Source organism: Rhinatrema bivittatum, chromosome 1, assembly GCF_901001135.1.
Source record: "Rhinatrema bivittatum chromosome 1, aRhiBiv1.1, whole genome shotgun sequence".
Taxonomy (NCBI): domain Eukaryota; kingdom Metazoa; phylum Chordata; class Amphibia; order Gymnophiona; family Rhinatrematidae; genus Rhinatrema; species Rhinatrema bivittatum.
The window spans coordinates 146,347,935-146,372,925 of record NC_042615.1 but is presented as its reverse complement, the minus strand read 5'-3'; the positions used below and the strand labels follow the sequence as shown (position 1 = coordinate 146,372,925).

General features: G+C 41.6%; 1 protein-coding gene across 3 annotated transcripts in view; it reads right to left on the bottom strand.

Moving 5' to 3' along the window:
* Positions 1-24,991, bottom strand: part of CORIN (corin, serine peptidase) — a 513,735-nt gene that overhangs the window by 343,928 nt on the left and 144,816 nt on the right. For all 3 annotated transcript variants that reach the window (XM_029588293.1, XM_029588313.1, XM_029588304.1), the window contains exons 4-5: positions 13,248-13,458; positions 10,216-10,397 (exon numbers count right to left, since the gene is read on the bottom strand). In XM_029588293.1, the coding sequence (XP_029444153.1) occupies positions 10,216-10,397; positions 13,248-13,458 (393 nt within the window). The remainder of the gene's footprint in view (positions 1-10,215; positions 10,398-13,247; positions 13,459-24,991) is intronic.

The following is a 24,991-nucleotide window of genomic DNA, read 5'->3' as shown; positions in this document are numbered from 1 at the left end:
AACTGCCAGAGGAAGCATTATTACCTGCTGTGTGTACTTTTGAAATATTGAGCAGTGCACAAAGGATACAGCTTTCTTTTTAGAATCTGAAGCTCTTCTTTGCTAGAAGCACAGCTGGAAAGCTATTTTTGTACTCAAAATCAATGCAATTTATTCTGCGTGACAGAGGCAACCTCACGTTCACATGATGAAGAACCCTTTCAAGGCTTCTTAAAGCTCATATAACAAAAACATGTTGATTGAATAAAAGGTATCAGAACCTATTTAGTTTTTTTAATAGAGGAGCTGCTTTTTTTTTTTGCTCATTTGCATTATGTATTTGTTTATTTCCTTAATATGAAGTGACCAAACAAACTCCTTTTTATTAATGTCTTTTTCTGACAACAGTGGTATTATGTTTTTTGTCTGTCCTGTTTCTTCTTCTCCTCCTACTATTGAATTTCCCTATGTAGAAGTAAAATGTCATTCTTCTAGAATATTTGTGCTATTGATAGGAGATTTGTGCCATTCATCTCTTCTCTGTAAAGGTTCTACACTTGCTAGGATCATTCGGTGTGCCTGCCCATCCCCTCTTGCTTATGCTTTCAGGTGTTCTGACTCACCAGTCTCTCAAACCACCTTGATCATTTGCGGGCTCTCTTGAGGTTGATTCTGACTGCCTTTAGAACCTTTTCAGGGAAGGGGGGGGCAAGGCACCATTGACTTAGGTGTGCCTTTGTACTCAGGTCCTAGCCTAGGGCTGTTCAACTTCACTTCCTTTGTCTGCCATCCATGCTGCAACCTGTATATCTTTGCTGGCAATCGTTTCCCCGGTTTTGTCTCTTTGCTTTTTTAGGACTTTCTCTTTGAGTATTTTCCTTGGGTGAGGAATTCTGTCCTTCCCTCTATGTGACCTCGAACAGAGGATTCCCTTCTATCTGCTAAGCTGTCATTTTCCATTTTCACTAAACTTTATTGGCAACCTTATCCATCCCCAGGCCACAAGTCTGCTTGACTCCTTATCCCCTGCTGGTCTTGGCCTTATGCATGATAATAATACTAGCTAGATTCTTCAACTTGCCTGATTCTTGATGTTCTTGCTTCCTCTTTTCTTATTACTAATTGTCTTCCTTTTATTTTTCTCTCCTATATTTTATTACTCATATTTTATACTTTTTTTTTTTACATAAATGATTTGCATGGTTTATTAGGGACCAGAATTCGTTTTTTAAAATGTCCTTCTCCAAGTTCCTATTTCAGTTCTTCAAACAAAATTGTGAAATCTTTTATTTCAGAAAGCAAAAATTTGGATGGAGACAATTTTCAAAAACTTAGGGGATATTAATGCAGGTAAAATAGGGGTTACAATGTATACTTACCAAAAATCCAGCTATGACTAATTTTCAGCTTGTGGAGATAAACCACATACTAGTTTAGTTGCCAACCAAAAGTATGTGCAGTAAAAAGGACATTTGAAAAACATGTTGGGAGCCTGCATATGCATACAGCAGATTTTTAAAATGTAGAGCATGCCGCCAACACATTAACAGTGCATCTTTTCTTGCACCAGCTATTTAGGTTGGGCAAGAAAAAGGTAACTTTTGTCTTTTAGAAATTGGTGGTGATTTGTGCACGTTTGATGCTTTGGGTGGTGTCATAATGAGTTTGAATAGTTCTATTTGCATCAGAGGAGGGTGAGGCAGCAGGGGACATAACTTCCTTACAGGCCTTGGATCAGGTTTATGAGCTTATCTGAGGAGCAAATCTTCATCAGATATTTGTAACTCCCCCTCCTTTGTGGGTTGTACCAAATGAAGGGGGTCACACAGTTCCCAGAGCTGACCATTACTGTCCCGGATCTCTCTTTCATTCAAATATGCCTCACAGCAACTGGGAATGCCAGGGTTCATCCAGCAGGGAGGGGGTGGTTAGAACCTCCTGGCCCCCAGTGCCTAATGGGTAAGATTGTCTCTGGTATTAACTATCACCCCTGTCTCTTGTACTGGTCAGCATATACTTACAAGGCTGGTCTTCTCAAAGAACAAAGACCCTAACAAATGAAGCACGGAATCCAATTGTGGTGTTCAACTGAAAAAATGTTTAATTTTAAAAAAGTGATCAATGATAAAATAGCAAAAATCATAAATAGCAATATGAAAATCATGACAACAAAAGCTGAGGTTTCTTTGTCCATGGTGCAATCTTTGTTCCTTCTCCTTTTTTTTAACTGAACCATTGTCCACTTCAAAATCCCTTCCCCTTCAATAACCAGCATCCAAACAAGGGTAGAATGGAAAAATCCTTTGGTTCAAAAATAGATATCTCAAAACTTATTCTAGAAGTCCTTTCCAAAAATCAGCAGCCTCTCCCACTGTTCTCTGGTTGTGGGATTAAACAACCAACTTCCAATTACTACAACAAGGTGATACTGACTGGTCTCATAAATCTCCAGGTCACTATCTTCACTCCCAGAGTCTAAGCCTTGCTGTTTACTGGGCACAGGCAAAAACTGTAGTTCTTCTAGTGAAGGGAAATCTAGCTCATCTAGCAGAGCCTGGGCAAAAATGTCTACAAAGTTCTTCAAAATCTCCTTCCAAAAACTCACGTGTCTCAACTACCTGCAGATCAAGCCACAAAGTTGCGGAAAGACCTCTTCATCAATCCTCCGAAGCAGAGAAATGACCTTTGCACATGGTCAAGGGACAATTTATACCCATGAGACCCATCCCAAAAAGGGAACAGCAAATGGCAGGTGAAGGACCCCCAAAATGCAAACCCCATAAAAGCTGAAAAATAGGGGTAATATTAGTAGTTAAGGCAAAGCCAGGCTACATCTAGATTTGATGAACAATTTAAAATCTCCATCAGCAGTTAAAGAGGAATTTAGAAAGTCCAATGGAGAGAAGTCACATCTTGTCAGTGGATTTAAAAGTTACCATTTAGGCAACTGCCTCCAGCACCAAATATTTATAGGTGCCAAAGCATCGCCTATGCTACCATGCCTTCATCTGGACCTGCCTGACTCCATGGTCTGCTCTAGTAGCACTAGGTCAATGGCAACAGCAGTAACTAGAAATGTAAAAAAATCATCAAGGGGTTTCCTGCAGCCCTCATGCACTAACAGGCCATGTGGTGCCCTGTCACTCCTCCTGCATGGAATTCCTGTTACTTTGTAAACCTGCATGAGGGGCAGAGCGCCATGGGGTCTGTTAGTAAGTGAGGACTGCAGGAGTCCCCATACTGAATGTTTAAAAATTCCTCTTGCTGCTGAAGCTACTGCTGCCGTGGAGCCAATGTCACCACTTGGCGTGGAAAGGAGGTGAGGTAAAGTAAGGTGAGAGGAGGAGGGGATGATATGGGAGTGAGGGAATCATCCCCTTCTCACCACCCATGCCACTGGAATTCAGCCTTGCTTGGCCTTCCTAGCTACAGATAACTTCCTGACCATGATCGAAGACACCGCAGGCATTTGTCTGGCAGCTACTTCTTACTGTAATGGGACCCACCAGTCACGTGTCCAGTAGGTCATGGGTAAACCTTTAGTGCAGTTAGTGCTTTAAAGAATAATTAGGGGAAGGCACCATTCATCCACAGTCCCTCCCTTTGAGGGGTCTGGAATGGTTGTCCCCTTCCAGAGGTTTTATAGCAGCTCTTCGCAGAGAGCTCTGGGGGCAGTGTAGCTTGAATTTTGGATGTTTAAGAGGTGTTGGAGAATCATCCTGAGTTGAGTTTTGGGCCTGCATTCTGGACTTTAGAAAACCCTGCTAGAAGTCTGTGAGTTAGGTCAGGGGACTGCCCTGCCTATTCCACTCCCTGGTGGGTAAGTCTCTAAGGCCTGGGATAATTTTGGGCTCAGAGACTTTAAATTGTAGGAGCCTTGTGAGACACCTGGGCCTTTCTTGGATTCAAGACATGGAGAACCCTATGTTCGGGACTCCCAGGGATAGGGAAGACCAGCCCACCAGAGTAGGTGACCCACTGCAAGGATAAACTCTGGTGTATGCGTCAGTTTTTGGGGACAATACCTTGTTTTGAAGAACCGGGAAGAAGGTTTGGTTGCCCCTCTTCCTTGCTGTTCCAGCTTGGGTTCCACCCATCTGGGACCCTTAAAGAAATCTAAAAACCTAGAAGACCAACTAACGGAGTAGAAAGAACTTTAAGATCATTGAAGACGCCCATCCAGAGTTTTCATATCCTGGAAATAGCAAGAATTTGGCTCTCCATGCAGAGACAGTAATTTCATATTTTTTGCCAGTTTGGAAAGGGTTTCTTGCCCATCTAAGGAATATCCTGCCCACCTGGGTACTCTATTTTTCCAAGCCCTGGAGGGTAGAAGTTCCCCTGGTTCTGGTGCCAGAGATTCCTGCATAGATTGAGGAAAGTGTTTGTAAAAGTAAAAGATTCTGCGGCACTATGGATTAAGTTGTTGAGGCATACTTCACCAAATTTCATCAGTAAAGACCTTATTTTTGGACACTAATTCAGTGGCTCCAGTGGTTTTATTTGGCACACTCAGCACACATTGTGACATATAGATATTCCTCTCCCAGGGATGGCAACAAAGATACAAAGGTTCACCCTTAGCACTCGGGGCCTTGGAGGTAATCTCCCCCCAACTCAACCAAGGATCCAGGCCCTGGAAGTAGGAGACTGTGATCAAGCTAGCCTGGTAAGGTTACAGCCCCGAAGAGTCAAACAAATTCTTTTGGAAAAAGATGATTTAAGGACAATTGTGCAATCTTTTGTACTTACAGTGATTGACTACTGAAATTCATTATTTGTTGGTCTTCATGTTTCCACCATTTGTCCACTTCAGATGTTACAGAATTCAGCTGCTCATCTTATTTCAAAGGACCATAGAGGGGGACCATGTGTCCCCATTGTTAATTGTTCTTCATTGCCTCCCTGTTAATAAGCGGGTTGAATGGAAAATGCTGATGTTGGTTTTTAAAGCCTTAAAAACTGAGAGTCCGTCTTATCTGGAAGTACTTCTAAAAAAATATATACCAACCAGGAATTTGTGATCTCAAGGCAAATTGTTGTTGCAAGAGCCTTCTACTAAACAGGCTCGATTAATGGAAACTCAAAAAAGGACTTTTATGTTGTTGGGCTATTGTTGTGGAATGCCTTGCCTGAGTCATTGAGATATATTGATGATGTATTGAAATTTCACAAGCAACTGAAAGCCTTTTTTATTTTGCAAATAGTGTTTGATGCAGCAGTGGATTTTTTTTATTACTTTTTATAGACTATGGATTATTTAATTTAAATGATTATATGTTTTATTGTATTTTATATTGTTGTAATCCACCTAGCAAGGGTGTTATGCTCAGGCTTGTGGACCCTTGGCCAACGGGAGGATGGTATACCTTTCGGAGGGTACGTAGGTTCTCTAGTCAGGTGGCGAGGCAGGGCAGGAGACAGGACCAGCTGACCCTTGGCACTAGAGGCAGAGGCGATGAAGAGACGGAATGAGACGCTGTGTCTTCACCACTGGAAGTCTGTGGTCCTCCCAGGAGGAGCCCGTAGGGACCCAGACCACTGGGACTTAGGTGGACCTTTGAGAGGTCAGGCAGACGGTGCAAGGGCTGACTGGAGCTTCACCCTGGAAGCCCGTGGTCCCCCCAGGAGGAGCCCGTAGGGACCTGGACCGCTGGGACTTAGGTGGGCCCTTGAAGATGGTGGTCTGGAAGGAGTCCTAGGTCGAGTGCCAGAGGGTCGTCACTCACCAGTCCGAGGTCGCACACCGAAGGATCACTACTTGCCAGTCCGAAGTCACACGCCAGAGAATCACCGCTTGCCAATCCGAAGTCAGGAACCAGAGAATCACCGAAGGCCAATCCAAAGTCAGGAACCAGGAAACCAAGACGAACTGGAACAAGGAATCAAGACGCTGGAACTCACCGAAGCAAGCAGACACAGGAGACATTGCCAAGTCGAGGAATGAGCAGAGGAAGTCTCCTTTTATGTTTCTTCTGCTCTGGCTCATAGGGAACAGCTGAGCCTGGTTAAAGGGATCATGTCCCTTTAAAGCTGATGAGGAGGCGCGGCCTCGCACCTAAAGATGGAGGTGGCCATCTTGGATTTTGACCCGCGGAGGAGAGAAGCCGTTGGATGCCGCGAGGGGGGAGCAGGACGGCTCCCCCTGCATTGAGCAGCCCCGGAGGCCGCGCAGGAGCGACGGCCTGATTAGGAGCCCTCCCCCGGGGCTCCCGCGGCGAAGAAACGCCGCGGATAAGGTAGGGGGCCACGGTCGTGGGGTGCCACGACCGCGGAATACAACAAAGGGTGAAAAGAAATTGTTTCAAATAAATAAATAAACAAAGAAAACTAAGGCCAAGCAGGAACACAAGAGGAATAGCCTATTGGTTAGAGCAGTGGACTGTGAACCAGGAGACCAAGGTTCAAGTCCAGCTGTCACTCCTTGTGACCTTGGGCAAGTCACTTTACCCTCCATTGCCTCAGGTACAAAAAACTTAGATTGTGAGCCCTCTGGGGATAGGGAAATACCTACAGTACCTGAATGTAAACCGGTGTGATATCTCGATTGAGATGAATGTCGGTATATAAAAATAATAAATAAATAAATAAATAAATAAAATACATAAAGCAATCTAGAATCAAACCTGAATACTGGATACATGAAGCAATCTAGGAGTAAACAGAAACATGATACATAGGACCAAGTATAGAACCAAGTCTAGGACCAAAGGTAGGACCAATGTTTGGCTAGATGCAGAGTGTGAGCATGGAATGAATATATCAGCATCCAGATAGGTACAAAAAAGCCACCAACAGGAAGTGTGGGCCATAGATCTGGGAAGACTAATAAGAGTGTCCAGATGTGAGGATGGTCACCAGTAGATAATGTGAGCCATTGAGCTGGGAGGACTAAACAGATAGTCCAAGAGGGTCACCAAGGCCCTACATTGGTGGGGTGCAAGAACTGCCCAATAGGGTATCACAGAAAGTATTCAGATAGACATGGTGTGAAAAATTTATTCTATTCTATCCCTCCCCCCCAAAAAAATATTTATCAACTGTTAATCACCTAATTTACTGCAGACCATTGCTATGTGCAGCCTGTGGTGACTGATATCCTGTTTTACAAACTCAGTTGTTCTTGCTTTGCTCTCAGCATATCTGCATTGACAATCATGTCTTGTCCAATGACATTATGAGCATTTAAAAGTGATAGGTATTGATAAGCGCATTAATTACTTTACAAGGCCAATACACAGTCAAAAATTGGATGTTATATATCATATTGGGTTGTGAGTTTGTTTGTTGGATCAATAAACAGATTTAAAAAAAAAATTGGATGTTTAGTTACCAGAAGATTGTGAATGACAGTAACATAATAAAATACATGATGGTAAATAGAAAACAAAATTGATCATCCAGTCTGCCCAGCAGAGATTCATCCAATTTAGGTATGGGTACTCATAAAATCTACTATGCAATCCAATGCCAATGCACTCCTCCCGCCAAGTCTTATCTGTCCTCTCAACTCTTTTCCCATTACTGTCTCGAGCATGCCCAAAATCTATCAAAGTAATGGCCTCCACCTCCACTGCTAGTAGGTCCTGACATCTTCAAATTTGTTTCTCACCAAACTAATACCCCAATCCAACACTCCGATGAAATCATACCACTGCTATTTAGGGTTGTAACTGCTGCTTCAAGCGGGTAACCCTAATACATGTTGTTTTAGAGTAACCTTAAAATAAAACGTTTTCCAATGAATACATACTCAATACACAATCATATATTGGAAGTATAAAAGATCTGAAATGGCAACCAACATTGTATGCATGCAGCTCTCAAAGGGCCTGGTTTGCTAAACTACCAGAATGTGGGAGATAGGTAGCAAAGTAGTAAAATTCTGCCTTTTACCATTTTGTTTATTTCTAATATTCTTTACACGTCAAGGCATCATTTTCTATGAAAAGTAAATCACAGACCATATTTCAGTAGTTTGTTCACTATTCTATACAGCAGGGGTAAAATGTTCATATTTGGAAATGCTGCATTCTCATACCTGGGAACTTTTGATTTCCAGTCACCTTGAGATTACACTGAATGCGGGGGGGAGGGGGCAGGGGCAAGGAACCGGATGTGTACAAATGTACTCTCATACACACACATATTAACACTCACATCTTCACAATCACTTTCCACACACACACGCTCATTCTTACATGCCAACTCTCATTCCTCATTCTCTAACATTCTCACATGTTCACTTACAGCTTTACTCCTCTCATTTTCCCACATACACACCCCTCTCACACATGTTTGCTCACTCACTTTTCTCCCTCTTCCACACACACACACAAACACACATGCCCACTCACCCTTACACCTATGCTCATTCATACTTTTCCTTCTCTTCCTTCTGCACAAACACACACACTCTCACAGATATGCTTTCCCCTCCACTTGATATACTCCCTCCCCCATGCACGTACCCATTCACATATACACACACACACATGCCTCCCTCACATAGATATACACACACACACACACACACACACATGCACAAATATCCCCCCCCCTCACTGACTATCTCTCCCTACCCCAAATCACCAGTAGTAGCAACCTCTTCCTATGGTTGATAGGAGGACTCCTTCTTCCAGCCAATAGCAGCAGCAGTAGCATCTTCTACTGCTGCTTCTGCTATAGGCCTCCTCCCTTCTTCCTGTTCCCACAGGCCAATTGGAGGCTTCCTCCCTTCCTCCTGCCAGCACAGACAGGAAAAAGGGAGGAGGCATACCATTGGTCCACAGGCACAGGAAGAAGAAAAGAGGCCTCTGATTGGTCACAGGGCATGGAAAAGGAAGGAAGCATTCAATTTGCCTGTGTAGGCCAATCAGATGCCTTCTAATCTGGCTGCTTCACTAGCACAACAACTGCAAGGCACCTGGAGATTTTAGGTGTTGGCCCGGAGACCCGGCAATTCCATTAGAATTCCAGAGTCTCCGGGTCAAATCCAGAGAATTCTCAGGTATGTTCATTCTTACCTCTTGAAGTCATCAAGCCTCTTCTGTGTTTATTGAAAAAAATCTTTGAATTGGGCCCTATTTTGGGATAGGTTGATGTACAAATTTACTATGTACATAGCATCTCATCCACAAATATCATATTAACAAAAAATATAAATCACATTCTAGCTTCTGTACTGCAGGGTCATTTATTATCAAAGCTTGGTTGTAACCTTAAGAATGAATATCTCTGGAGTCATTTGCTTGGGATTTTGATTTTTTTTTTTGTTTGTTTGAAATTTGTTTATTAAAGCAGGAACGAGTCCAACAAATATGTTCTAAAAAACCATTACAAAACTTCATAATCACAAAGCCAAAATCAAAATCTCAAGGTCAAAGTCAAAATTACCTCTCCCCCATCCTACTGCCCCCAACCCCATGACTGTGGTTCCCTCTAAGTACAAAAGGTAAGCTATTAAGACTAAGGACTATTGGTATAAAGCTTAGCTTTTTGGATTTTGATTTTAAAAAATCTTAGTAGCCCCCCACCCCCAGATGTTGCATCTGTACTACATCTTTACCCAGGGTTAGGTTTCTGCTTTTGCTTCCCCTAAACACTGTTGTTGATGCTGTGCTGGCCCCCCACCATGGTCTTCTGATTTCCCAACCAAACCTCCATGAGCCTCAGATTCCCTTGTCACTCCACCCCGCAGACCTCCCATTCGATTCTCACCACCCATCTTGGCTCAGACCTCAAAATTTTCCCCCTATACCTCCCCATTGCCCCTCCACAGTGCTCAGTGCTCCAGTTCTAGATCTGCTGTTATTAGAAATCATCAGGGAGCATAGGGAATGAGTCAGACCAGGCCATGCACTCACATGTTATGCCTCTTCTGAGCTTCCATGCAGGGGGTAGAGCCTATGAGTGCATGGTCCAGCCAGACTTGGTTTCCATGATCACTACTGTCTAAAAAGCAGAGCTAGAGTTGGAATACTGAGCTTTGTGGAAGAGCAGTGGGAGGGAAAGGCTTGCAGGTCTGGGAGAAAATCAGATCAGGAGAAAGAGGGGTGCTAAGATTAGATGTCCATGGGCAGAGGGGTAGAAACGTTGTCACCCTGAAATTGTGCCGCTCTAGGCACAGGCCTAGTATGTATTTTGGGAAATCCAGTCCCGCCTCTACCCTTAATTTTGTCAAGTATACTCAAAATGAGAAAACTTACTGTTGAAACGCCAAACCTGAACACGTACATTGCTTCCCTTTCTCTTGGTGTGGAGAGAAACACATCCTGCTGGTGTTGTCAAAGTCAGTTTTGTTCTGGAACTGAGAACACTTCAGAAACTCGGGCCATGAAGAATTAACCATCTCTAGCACAGGTTCACAGCCTTCTTCAGCAGCTTTGCAGAAGGACCTGCAAGGAAGGAGCCCATGACTAGATGGAAAAGGAAAAAAAAGACAAGAGTTAAAGAAGTATAAAGTATTGCATTTTGTTGTAGTACAAAATAATATTTTCATTGTCACTCTTTTCTCACAATGAAATAGATGCATATTTTCAATACACATATGCATAAATATAAAATTCATATTTCTCTAAAATACTAGATCAATGCTTTTGTTCTATGCATATCTCATTGATGTTTATGATTGTCATCTCTAGATGTTCATTTTAAACAAAATGCTCTTTTATTGTAGAAAAATAATCTTGGCAGTCAATTGCTAAAATACACAATACTGTATAAAATGAACAGTTTAAAAAACACAATATATACATTTAAATACTAACATTAATATATCTAATGTATTCATAATATCACAACATGTATCTCATTTCAAAAATTATTTTGTTAAAAATATTACAGCAAAATTCAATTGAGACCAAAAATTCACTAAATTCATTAATTTTTCACATTATCCCAATACATAAAACCATAAAAGATCCCTAACATTCACACCACACATCACCTCATTGATTCAATACATTATACTTCTAGTAATTAAACACAACAAGTCTTCCTATGTTACTGTCCCTCCTGTTTTTTTGTTTTAATTTTTGGAAGAATTATTGCTTCCCTCTCCGTTTTTCAATTATTGACATATTTGGGGAGGAGTTGCTCTTTTTTGGTGATTTTTGGATACATATGGTTGGCACATTCATATGGCATACAGTGTTAACATTTTCATGAGGTGAATTTTCAGTGTTATGCATGTAAAAATTAGCATATATACAGTATATATAACATATAGATCTTGTACAAGCAACTTTAAAGTGTGGCCGACCCCAACTGATGGCCCTATATTCCTGCCCATTATTAACCACAACTTAGTGGGATTTTCTATTGAGTTTGTCTGTGATTGGCTATCCTGAGGGCACTAGGGGAGTTAGTGCTAAAGAGTGTGTTGTCATTTTGCGTTAGCTTTGGGAGAAGCAAGAGTATTTCCATTTTGTCCCCAGCTGAGCTGGGCTCACTAACCTAACTTGATGTTTTTGTCCTACATTTAGAGGAGACTCCCTGTCTGAGAAGGTCTGCCTCATTTTTGTAAAAGATAGAGATTTTGGAAATATTGGTCAAGGTTCAGACATTTTTTCTCATTCTGGGGAATACCCTTTGGATAGGGACAAGCCACAAACCAGAGAGCAGGGGCGCGAGGCCTATCGTCTTTCCTTCTACTCCCTAGAGGAAGCAAGACCAGGGACGCATTACCCAGTGTAGTATTTTTGGACTTAGGGAATTTGGGATTGTCCCTTTTTTGTTTGTGTGGAGGTTTTTTCCCACTCCTGCTCATAACTTGGGGTCAGGAGATTGAGAACTTTGATTAAGACGGGAATCAGACTTTTCACCCCAGAGAAGTCACACAGAATTTAAAGTAGGAATGGAATGAAAAATGAAGATCTGGAGATTCCTAACTGCATCTCCACCCAAAAGGGAGCAGGACACAGGCTGTGGGGAAGAGACAGATCTTTGGACTGAGGTGAGATATTTTTGTGCTTTGGGTTCCCCCATAGGCTTCCCCATCTGACTGGGCCATTGGACATTGATGAAGAAAAGGTGACAAGCTCCCCCATCCCCCACCCCCAGGAGCTAGAGAGATGGACACGAGTACCCCCCAAGAGAAGCTATGTAAATAGCTCTAATGTACAGTTTCAGTTGTGGAAAGTACACGGGACTATGATTAATGTTTTGGAAATAATCAGTAAATTGTATTTGAACACCCAGCCTGTGTCCAGCCTGTCTGTCCCTGAGGAAAATACAGAACCAGAGAGATGCACATATTCAAGCAGAAATACTCCATTACCTGGGACATTCCTTCCTCCCCTCCCTCCCCCCCACAGCAAGAACTCCCCCCCCCCCCCAGGGACCTGCAACAAGAGGGAATAGGAAGGATAGAGTAGTCCCAACCAAAAAAAAAAAATACTTTTATGGGCCTAATGGAAAACAGGACCCCCCCTCCCTCCCAGCAAAGGGTTACAAAAATAAAAATGTATTTCTCTATGTAATATGCAAGTATGTGAAAACTGCCAATAATGATGACGGCAGAGTTTCCTTTTGGGGGGTGGGGGGGGGGAGATTGAGGGCTGGGTTGAGGGGCAGCAGTTTCCTTCTCCTATTATAGGCTCCCAACAATCAGAACTAGCGCTGGGATCTAGTGCTATGAGTCTTCATTTGACCCTACCCAAGGATTTTTTTCTCCCTATTTTATATTCCCACCCAACTCAACGAGCCCCATCACTGCAGCAATTGTATCTACCATGGCTCTTGAACCCTGCAATAATGAGGCATACATTTAGCGCCATGGCGCAATGAGTGGGACACCCTCCCTCCAGGGCCAGTGAGCACCCGCCTCCAGAGCATCCCCTGTCCCAGCCAGATGGGGAACAAAAGACCTAGCCAGGGAACTGAATCAAGGTCTTCTGCATGACAGTGCACAGCAGTGCTCCTGAGCCACTGACAGGCCAAGGGAAACGTTTCTGATTAACAGTATTACTGAAGCAAGCCCTGGTCACGTTAGCATGCTTACTGATGGCGTTGGCCAGAGGAAACCCTGCCTACCACTACAACAATACTAATGGATATCTTCTAGTGCGAGCTTGTTGCTAGTATTAGCTCCTGGAGAATGCTATTGCAAGTCGTTTGGCAAATTGGCAGCCTTTCTGGGGGTTAGCTTTAATTGGAGGTACATTTGCAAACTAAAGTTTCAGCTCTGAGTTGTTTCGTTCTGAATAGATATTCGATAGTCTACTGTGACTGGCTCTAATCAGAGACTGATTTTGCTTCCCAAATACCTGTCATCACCATCATTGATGCACTCAGGAAGAGCCAGGCTACAGCCAAACAGCATGATGTGTTGATAGCAGCTGAAGCGGCTGAGATAACTAAAGAACGTCAGGAACTTTTCGATTGCAATGCCTTTGACAATGGGAAGGATGGGTGTGAGAGTGGTGAGGTTATACGGCAGCACGTGGCACTGGCTGTAGGCGACATTTACGCAGGTACCTGTGAAATCAAAACAATTACATTTAGGATACATGAACTAAGCAGGGTGTCACTCAATGCCACTATATAGATACCTTATGAACTGAGCTGTAAACAAAGATGATAAGCAGAGCCCTGTCTTCAGGGTTATATTAAAAGTGCAGCAATAAAATCAATCAACATAAATCATTCATTGTGAAGAGAAACAAAGAGAAGATGTTTTAAAAGCATGAGCTGGAATGACTTTTCAATTGTAGTTCAGATCTGAAAGCATGCAAACGTTCAAAAGTCTCTCGAATCTGTTCAAACGATTAAGAGGACCATATTCAGTAGGATGTTTAGTTAAAGTTACCTGGATAACTTGTCCTGGATATTCAGTGGGATAAACGTCCCGCTGATTATCCCCGATTAAAGTTATCCGGCTAACAGTAGCCGGATAACTTTAAACATAACCAGACACGCCTTTGAACTTAGCTGATTATGTATAAAGTTATCAGGCTATGCTTAGCCAGATAACTTTAGACTTAACTGGCTATATTCAGAAGACTAAAACCGGTTCAGTGCCAAACAAGTACATTTTAAAAGGTGCACGTGTGCACTCATAAACGTGTGTGTTGGGCATGCAAGCAAAACTATGCTCAATTTTATATTGTACATACAAGTACATGCACACCATTTAAAAGATCCCTACTGCACCAATGTGTTGGAGTCTTTACAGGCATATGAGAGAGAGAGAGAGAGAGGGAGGGAGAGAGGGAGAGAGAGAGAGAGGGAGGGAGAGAGAGAGAGAGAGGAGAGAAGGAGAGAGAGAGAGAGAGAGACTCTTTTAAAGGGCCAATCTGACACGCTATATATCTTCCACTGTAAGAGGGGCACTTTCATCTCAGGGTGGGTTTGGGGGGGCAGTGTTACAAGGGTCTACAGACCCTTGTGCCCTAGGCAGACCAATGTAACACTGCCCCCCCCCCCCAATCCACCTTGAGTTAAAAGTGCCCCTCTTATAGTGGAAGATATATAGCGTGTCAGATTGGCCCTTTAAAAGAGGCTTTTTCTCTCTCTCTTTCTCTCCCAAATCTCCAGACTTGTGCCTCATCGGGACCAGTAGTAAAGCTACCTATGTAACTTGGTGTACGTTGCCATGGTCAGCCTTGCAATATTCAGGAGTTATGCACCTATGTCTTGACCCCACCCTTGAACACCCATTCCCCACCCCTTTTCTGCCTCCTTATTCCTGACGCGTGCACCGGAATGTGTGTGCGTACTTCCCGGCTTCTTAAAGTTTGCGTTGACTGCACGTGGCCCACATACGCATGTATGGGGCTGTTTCTGCGCATGCAATGCTTTTAAAATCTACCTGAAAATGTATTTTAAAAAAAAACAGACCATGGGCCTACAGGCTCTAAACTGCCCACCTACCCCCGCACCCAACCTCCAAGGCTCAACCGTGCTGGGGCCGACCCTGCCCCCTCCTCCCCAAAGTGCTCATATCGGAATGTTTGAAAAAGATAGGGAGCGGGGTCAATACCAGCATCTCCCCTCCCTTCCACACCTCTGCTCACAAATCCCAACTTTTCTTTTTAATCTCGCCCCTCTCCTTCTCCCCACCCTAACTTTTACCCTTCCTATATCTTAAATGTTTGTTTCTTCGGATCATGGTAGCCTCCTATTGCGACTCAGGCCCTGCGCTTCTGGCGTTGCTAAGCAGCAATGATGGAAGCGCAGACTTCCGCCACGGTGCTCATAGGAGCTACGCATACGCTTCCCATTGTAGCTCTTTCGCGTCGCCTGAAGCACTGGGCCCAGGTCGGAATAGCAGACTACCGCAATCCGGGCTGAAGAGAAACAAACATGTAAGGTTCAGGGATGGTAAGAGTTGGGATGGGGGGAAGGAGGGGGACATGGAGATTAAAAGATTTAAAAGAAAAGATGGGACTTGCGAGCAGGGGGGGGGGAGGGGAGAAGATGGCCCTGATCCTGGCCCCCTATATTTCTGATTTGGGCACTTTGGGGAGATGGTGGAAGGGTCGGCCTGGCAAGATTGAGCCTTGGAGCCTTGGGTGGGAGGGAGGAGAGGGGCTGGTTAAGGCCTGGAGGCCTGCGGTTTTGTTTTTTTTCTTTTCAATAAGATTGCCACTTAACCGGATACCTTTTAAAGCAGGTCTAAAGTTATCCAGCTACCTTAGCCAGATAACTTAATTCCTCCCCAAAACACTCCCAGAACACCTCTTTTTTATCCAGCTAGATTTTAGACAGAAAATGACTTATCCAGCTAAAATATAGTCAGATAAGGGGTTGAATATACTAAACCTTGCTATTTATATGGATAACTTTAAGTTATCTATCTAAATGGCTTTGAATATAAATCTCTACATGTGTTTCACATACATAGTTACATAATTTATTAGGTTGATGGAAGGCCAGAGATCCATCCTTGACTAATGGTTTCCTGATAATTATCTCCATGTGAATATTCCCAGGAAAAACCAAAATCATAAATCACTCAACCAGTAAATAAACAAAAACAAATAAATACATAAACAAACATTATAAATAGGAAATAAAAACAACAGGCATCCTCGAGGAAAGGTGGGATAGGGGAGATATGATAAAGATATTTTAATACCTCCAAGGTTTCCATGAAAGGAGGCTGTAGAATGAGAGTCATGGAATGAGGATGAAAAGGGGTAGACTCAGGAGTAATCTAAGGAAATGTTTCTCTGTAGCGAGTATAGTGGATGCATGAAATAGCCTCCCCGTGAAGGTAGTGGAGACAAGGACAGTATCTGAATTCAAGAAGAAATGAGATAAACAAAAGAGAATCTCTGAGAGAGTGGTAGGGAATGTAAAGCTGAATAGTTAGCATGGATGGGCAGAATAGATAGGCTGTAATGGTCTTTTTCTGCCATCACGTTTCTGTGATTCTATGTGTAGGATATCAATTTATCCCAAATTTAAAGAGGTCCCATCCCATTCAGTCCCTTAAACATCAGACAGCATTTTAAATGCAACCATCCAACTCACCAGCAACAAATGCAATTCTTTCAAATCGGGCATAATGTGCTCCCTCTTAATGCTCACAGTGAGTAGATGGAATGCTAAATTCTGAACCTATTCCAATCGATTTGGAACATTGTAAGTTAATTCCATGTAAAGGGTACTACTATAGTCCAGATGAGCAGTGCCTGAAACCTGGATTAATGATGTCAAAGCCAGTATATTAAACCAGAGTTTTACCTCTTTTAATATTTCTTAGCTGGTAAAATGCTTTTTTGGATACCTTAGTAATGAACCTTAAACGTTTATCAAGAAAACCTCCTAAATTCTGAATCTTCCTTTGAAACAGAAGCATCAAATCAATCAAAATGGCTTTAGATTTGCTAGATTAAGTTGCATTTTGTTTTCCATCAATCAATTCAAGATCACTGCAAGACAGGCAGTAACATTAGCTACTGATTTCTTGATATAAGGCCTAAGAGACACATATAATTTCAAGTCATTGATATAAAGATAGAAAACAATGTTATATACCATTGAATAATCACACCCAAAAGTTTAAGAAAAATGTTGAACAAATCAGGTGACAGAAAGGAACTCTGGGGGATTCCACATTGGAGGCGAAACTCCATTGAGTGACAGCCTCCCAGGCCTACCTGCTGGAAGTGATTAGACAGGAAAGAGACAAACCAAATAAGGGCCATCTCAGAAACACTTAAGTCCACTAATCTCTACAACAATAAAAACTGACCAATGAGATCAAATGTAAGATTAACACAAAACTAACGTTCAAATCACTGGTTCTTAAATCATCTACTAAACTGACCAATAAGGTTTCAGGCCCATGGCCAGCCCTGGACCCTTACTAGCAGTGATCAAGGGTATTCATTTCCTGTTTAAAAAAAAACCCTGTACTTTGTAATAATGCTGCACATTCAATTACCTGGATTAATAAAATCTGTGTTAGATAGGTCTAAAATTATCCACACGGAGGGAATCCAGGGATGTATTTTTTTTTAAAAAGATGGCCAAATTAAAATTCATTTCATTTTTCTCGGGGAAATCTCTTCCAACAAGAAGGTTATCAAAATTAATCCAGTCCATTGTCTAATCCTTCCCTTGCAAACTTAAAATGTTACACATGGTACAAGGTGTCAATGTAAAATAAGAAGATACAAATTTGCATAGAATTCTCTGCTACACTGTACATTGCTGCCGTTTATTTACTCCACAAGTTATATTGTTACACTCTCATAAAAAAATATTCAATGTAAATAGACTATCCAGAGAGCTAGGGAAATAACTATTACCCCACAATTTATATTGTTACATATGTTAAAAAGTTTTAATGTAAAATAAGAAGCTATTCTTCTTATAGAACCTCTGTTACTCTGTAAACTGGTGTGATATGTCTGAACATCAGTATAGAAAAACAAACAAACAAACAAACAAATAAATAAATAAATAAATAAATAAATAAATAAATAAATAAATAAATAGAAATCTGGCATAGGATCTAAAGAACATCATGATAGATTGATATCTGATAGAAGTTCCACCATTTCATCTATCAACTGATCCCTCACAACTATTTTCTGAATGGGTTCAGCTTCCATCTGCAACGCTGTTAGAATCTCCAAGCTCCCAGTACTAGGAAACAAAATCCTAATGGCAAAGTGAGATGGTCCATTTCTCATCATAGTCAAAAAGAAAGAGGAGGATTTAGGAACTGCTTTATCATAGCCATTTTTTAAAAGAAATGTCTTATATATGAAGTGCAAGGAGATGTGTGCCAATGAATGAATGGCAGAATGACTCAGTCCAATAGGGAGAGGTGTGAGAGTGGTATAAAAGGAAGTGTGGCACTTGGTGGTCTGAGAAAGGAGTTTCAGTGAGGAAAGTCTCTGGAGGGTCCATGCCATAGGAATGATTTAAGACGCTTTCCCCAGAGGTGCTACAGGTGCTGTGGGTGGAGAGATCTGAGGAGGAGAGTATGGGATGCTTCCCAAAGCCTGTGGTAGTGAGCTTGAGTGGCTGGAGAGAAAGAGTTGGGATCCAAGGTTTTCCTGAAGTGAGGATTTGAGACTTTTGTGGAACATAAGAGGTGTTGGAGGCCTGCAGGACCCAAGGGAACGTGGTGACTTTGAGGAACTCCAGAAGTGCCGGGAGCTGCATCCACCTAAGAAAGGGAGTGAACTGCCTATGCCTAGTGCCCTTTAGAAGTTGTATGAGAAGTGAAGTCAGAGGAGAGACCTTGGAAGAGAGGCTTTTCAGATGGGAGGAAGAAAAATACTTGACCTTGAGGAGAAACTGTAGAAAGAGATCATGTGGAAGTAAACTGGGACTACAGAGGTGCTGGGAAGAGAAAAGAGGAAAAAATACTAGAATAACATTTGGAAACATAGGAGAGAGAGGATTGTGATGTTTGTGAACTGACTAATGTAACTAGTGAAGTGATTATGGAAACGGACTGTTGTTTTAAGTGATAGAATATACATAGCACAATGTTAAACAGATTGTAAGACAGCCAATGTCATATATATGATTTTGTGTCCATGTAATAAGAAATATGTTGGATGCACTTCTCGCCCTGTGAATAAATGGATCATGGAACTGTAATGGCCTTTTATCTTTACACTAAGAAATATGTGTGGTTACTTTTTATAGACCATATGGATAAAAGAAAACAGTACTGAAGAAGAATGGGGAGTTCGAAACATGGACCCGTGTCGGCGGTGTTTAGAGATATGTGGTGTCTGTCGATGAAAAGTTACATAAAAGATTGGGTTACTGAAGAAGCTGCAGAAAGATATAAGGGACTATTTACATACAAGATAAGTTGTTTTGATGGTTGATTTTTGGTAAAATTTGTCTACAAGCAATCAAAGATATAAATAAAACATTTTTCTGGACAATTAAAAAAAGACCTATGATTAAATATAAGGCTAAAGCCTTTAAGCTGTAAAACATGCTTTACTGATAAAGCCTATTATGACAGTCTTATTATAACCATTTATAATCATTTGGAATTTTGTGGTTGAGGTGGTCTATGTTTGGGGATCTATAAAGTACCACCAACCTCTTGTCATTTTTGCTACACTAGACTAACACGGCTATCCCTCTGAAGATCTCATCCTCTAATGGGTGGATCAGAAAGAGGAGTGGTATAAAGGTGATGCTAGGAGTCAGAAGGGGAAGTTTGAGATGTTGAAGAAACCAAGAAGATTAGCCTAGGTGCTGGGCTCTTCTCTGCAGGAGAAGATGATTTCCTGTCCGACTGGTGAAAGATGGAGAAAAGGAGGAATCTAACCCAGATCTCAGGGAGAGGACTGACTTTTACAAACCTGCCACTAGTGAGTAAGTAATTAAGAGTAAGATAAGAAGGGGATTCTGCACTTTTCCTGCTGGGACTAAAGAGGCAAAAGTCTTTTTAGGAAGACATCGGGATCCTACTGATGTTGACCTGTACATAAGAAGGAATCAAAACTATATTTTGATTACCTGTGGAACTTCAATTATATCCTGTTTTGAGTTTTTGGGCTATCACTGAATTTTTATAACTATTGAGACTTTTGATTTTTTTTTCAGTAAACTCTATTCAGTATGAAACACAACACCTTCAGGATTCTACAGGTTATCCTGTACCCAGTACAAAATCCGTTATTTCCCAACTCTGCAATGAGTGGGTCAGTGCTCAGTGGGGATCAGAAGTGTGGCGATCTTCCTAGGGGGAAAGTGGATGGTCACCCTCATTTGGAATTTTATATGCATTAGGGACATACCTAGGGACTTTCTTTTCCAGTTTTATTTTATTTTTCTTAGGAATTTCAATGTTATGACAAAAGAAAAATCAATGGAAAACTGATTTTTCCATTGGTTTTTTTCTCCTGTGTGTTATAACAAAGTCAATTTTTCACAGATTGTTTTTCTTATAGCACTTTTTGAACAACTTCAAAAAGAAATTGAAAACATGGTTGTTCAACCAAGCTTACCCAGAATAAAAAGCCATCAATCCGTGCCAAAGTAGACCACAATACGTCTACTCCCTTTCCTCATATTGAGGAACTATGTTTTGTTATACTCCCTCTCCTCACTTCGAGGAACCTCGTTTTGTTATCCTGTCTTTTCTCAGCTGCCTTTCGTTACCCCCTCTCCCAGTTTTGACTTCCATGTTAAAATGTAATTTTTCAAACTTAACCTGTTTACTGTAAACCGACATGATGTCCACAACTAATGCCAGTATATAAAAATGTTTAAATAAATAAATAAATAAATCCTCGGAAAAAATAAATAAAAACTGAAAACAAAGGTCCTTAATCATACAAATGGTGATGTACTACTCCGTAGAGAGCAATCTTATTTATTGTAGTATCCTTTAACTCTTCTATGATATTCATAAACACTTTCAACTACAGTCATACTAAGGGATATATGTATGTATATATATACATAGACAGTATATCCCTCAATTATTAAAAGAGAAATTAAAAGCAAAGCAATAAAGTGAAGGTGCTCTAGTTGTACAGTGGATGGTAAGGGCATTCATTCAAAGCACAGTCGAGTTATACAGGATATCACATAGTATTTTGCAAAAATATTGAATGAAAAAGAAACTACTGCTGCCCAAAATGGAATTTTACATTGATAATTAATTTATACCTATTTTAATAAAACCCAGATCCCATGGTAACAAAATAACATCACTGATGATTCATTTTCATGCAGTTTAGCCTATTTTTAAAGGCACAATGCATCCCTGGGACATGCTGTTAAACTATTGATCATTTTTTCATTTTAACTGGTCTCATTTAATGAGTCCTGCAGCAGCCACTGATAAAAACTGGAATTTCCATTCAAGGGGATCTATGGAGGTTTGCTTGATAAGGCATGGGAACTAGTGAGTAATTTACTGACTTGAAACAATAGGCAGTGAGATCTTTGACAAGCTCAAAGAGTTCACTGAAGAGAGTGGGAGATGGTGGTGGTGTGACCGATTAGTGTTACAGTTAATATATTAGCAGCCGGGAAGAAAGGCTATTCACTATCAAACATATCATCACACTGGTCTCATGGGGCATTGTTTGCTAAACTAATAGTTTGAACTGACTCTATGAAACATTTTATAGTAAAGAAACAAGAGGATATGAAAGACAAAATAGGATAGGCAATATCTGATAATCTGCAATTTTATTTTTTTTTTTTACAAAACCATGACATTCTTTTAACTTTATCTGCATATTCAACTTTTTTCATAGCAGTCCTTAGGGTTCCTAGATTTGATAACCAAAGTGAGAAGTGATCTAAATAAAGCTTGAGGAGTGATTGAATGCTTGGGATATATTTATAAAGTACATGTTATACCAATTATAATAAAATGGCTGAAATTCAGTGCTAAAGAGTCATGCATTTGGGGGGGTAGGAATCCAAAGGAACTATATGAGATGGTGGGTGAGAAGCTGACCAGGAGAGACACCTGGGGGTGATAGTGTTTGATGAGCTCAAGGTAGAGAAACGGTGAGAAGGCTAGAACCAGAAGAATGCTGGGGTGCATAGATGCATAACTACAGAAAAAAACAGAAAGCGATCATGCCACTGTACGGGTCACTGCTGAGGCCTCACCTGGAACACTCTGCTCAGTTCTGGAGACTGCATCTCTAACAAGACAGAGCCAGAGAAACACAACTAAAATGTGGTGTAGATCAGAAACCATATGAGACTTGGGAATCTAAAAATGTATACCCTAGAAGAGAAAAGAGATGAGAGGGATACGAAAACAATTTTAAAATACTTAAAATGTATTGGCAATGCACTGCACGAGAGGCAAATCTTTCCCAAAAGAATGTACGTTCTGGAGCTAGGGGGCAGGATACGAAGCATCAAGAGGACGAACTCAGGACCAATGTCAGAAAAAAATATTTTTACAGAAAGGGTGGACTGCCCTCCCAGTGGAGACAGTGAAGAAAATATTGGAACTAGAATTCAAAAAGGCATGGGATAAACACGAAAGATCCCTAGGAAGGTGGAAACATGCAATAGGGCAGCAGTTACAACCCTGAGCAGAAGCTATGGGCATAACTTGTACAGAGCAGCAGATTTACATTCTTAAAAACTTTGCCGGGCAGACTGGATGGGCCATTTGTGTCTTTTTCTGCTGTAAATGTATTTTTAAGTATACATTTATTTCACTTTGGAGCTACAACCACAGAAGCTATGTTAGAGCTGTCCGTGTCATGAATAAAGAAAATATGGTATTCAGAATCTCTGCAAGGTTAGGGAGAATTGGTAATACAATAATTTGACATGCCAATAGCTTTCTAACCTATTTCTTTGTTCCTATTACACTACAAGTGGACAAATAGCTTAATGGTTAGAGCAGTGGGCTGCAAACCAGGGAAGCCAAGGTTCAAGTGCTCTTTGTGATCTTGGGTAAGTTACTTTACCCTCTATTGCCTGCAGCACAAACTTTACTAAGCATTTTTCCCCCATAGACACAGAATGAGAGAAAAGCCTTAGCAAATCAGGCTCTTGGATTGCGAAAATATGGCAATACCTACAGTACCTGAATGTAATTGCTTTGAAGTGCCAAAAGGTGGAATAATAATAATGTCCTGTATAATTGTGCTGCATGGGTCTTTACAGTTTAATAAGAAGGGTATGGATATGGGGTTACTCTTTTGTCTATGGGGTAACTCGGGAATGCTAAAGAGGCCTTACAGGGTGTATTTAGGGCTTGTTATAAAGGATATAGAGTGCACTGAATGGACAATAGAGGAAAGCTTTGGGAACAACTAAGTCCAATCATTTTATAATAAAAAAAACCAGAATGGCCCCCCTCATATCCCATTCATTTGTGAGGGAAAAGATTTTGGTTGACTAAATAGCATTCAATTAAGATGATCAAGGGCGGGCATACTTACTGCACTTGAAAACTTTGCTGAACAACTTGTAAATGATTTGGTTCAACATAACTGCATGAAGGATATGGTGGGACTTAGAAAACTATTCAATATTTGAAAAGAATAACGCAGATTAAAGATTCTTTCCATAGTCCTTTTGAATATAGTCCTTTACTGATTGATGGCTAGGTTACCTGTGCAGGATTAGTAATCTGCCAAGTGTCATTTCTCAGAAATTGACATAGGCCTATTTAATACGACAGCTCAAGAAGTGATTGATATTTACAGATCAGAATGAGACCAGCAGTTAGGTTTGGGGGAGTGATGGATCAAAGGCAAGTAGGGAGGCACTGACCTTGCTAATGGTGTTATTTAAAGACCTGAATCAGCAACAATTCAGTTATTAAAAAAAAAAAAAAAAAGGCAGGGAGCGTCCCTGAATGACAGAGGATGTCTGGAAAGTCCTTCTTTTTTGTTCGGATTCTCATCCATGATCTGTGTGGAAGGTCAGAAAGAAGACAGTCCTGTCCCCGAAGCAGGTCAGAAGTTCAGCTAGGCTGGGCCTAAGAGTTATGGACGTCACTGGCCCCTGAGCAGATCTACCATCAAGACTGAGCATTATTTCAATTAGAACTGAGCAACTCTTTCACAGCGTAAGAGTGTGGTACCTTGTTATCATACATGTCAGCAAGAGGGACTCAGGACATGAGCTGTATATAAAAGAAAATGGATGCTTAAGTTACAGAATGCTCTATAGTGAAACAATTCTTATTGATACCTACAGAACCTGAATGCAATCTGCTTTAAAGTGCCTGAAAGGCAGAATATAAATTAAAAAAAAATATATATATATATGTATCTACCTTATAAATGGGCTCTGACAGACGGCCCGCAAATGCACAGTAGAGAGCAGCTCTACAGTGCATGCGTGGGCGAGCACGTCGGTCAGAGCGGAGCGTGCCCGAAATAAAAATGGTGCTGGGAGGAGCAGGAGCAGCGGCGAGAAGCAGTAGCGGCGGTGTCGAGGAGCAGTAGTGGGAGGAGCAGTAGTGGTGGCGGTGGTGAGGAGCAGTAGCGGCGGCAGCGCGCGCGAGGGAGGGGACCCCCCCCCCTGGAGATCTTTCGTCTGCTGGTTGTGGATGAGCTGAGAGGGGGAGTGACTGAGGGGATGGAGGAGAGAGTGAGGGGAGGGGATGGAGGAGAGAGTGGGGGGAGGGGAGGGAGGAGAGAGTGGGGGGGAAGGGGAGGGGGAGGGAGCAGAGAAGGGGGGAAGGGAGAGGGGGAGGGAGGAGAGAGTGGGGGAGGGAGGAGAGAGGAGAGAGGGAGGGGAGGGAGGAGAGAGGGAGACTAGGAGGGGGGAGGTGAGAGGGAGGGAGGGAGAATAGAGGTGGGAAAGAGAATGAGGGGGAGGGAGTGGGAAGGAGAATGAGCGGGAAGGAAATGGACCGAAAACAATTTTTTAAATGTAGCCCGTTGTTACGGGCTTAACGGCTAGTATATATATATATATATATATTGTGCAGTGTAAATAAGGAAGCAATTTTATTTCACCTGGACCTGTGAAAATATTATAGGATTTTCAATGTAAAATGGCAATTAAACTTGAACTAAAACAGCACTTTAATAAATCCATGTCATAATGAAAAACAGTAATGAAGTGTAAA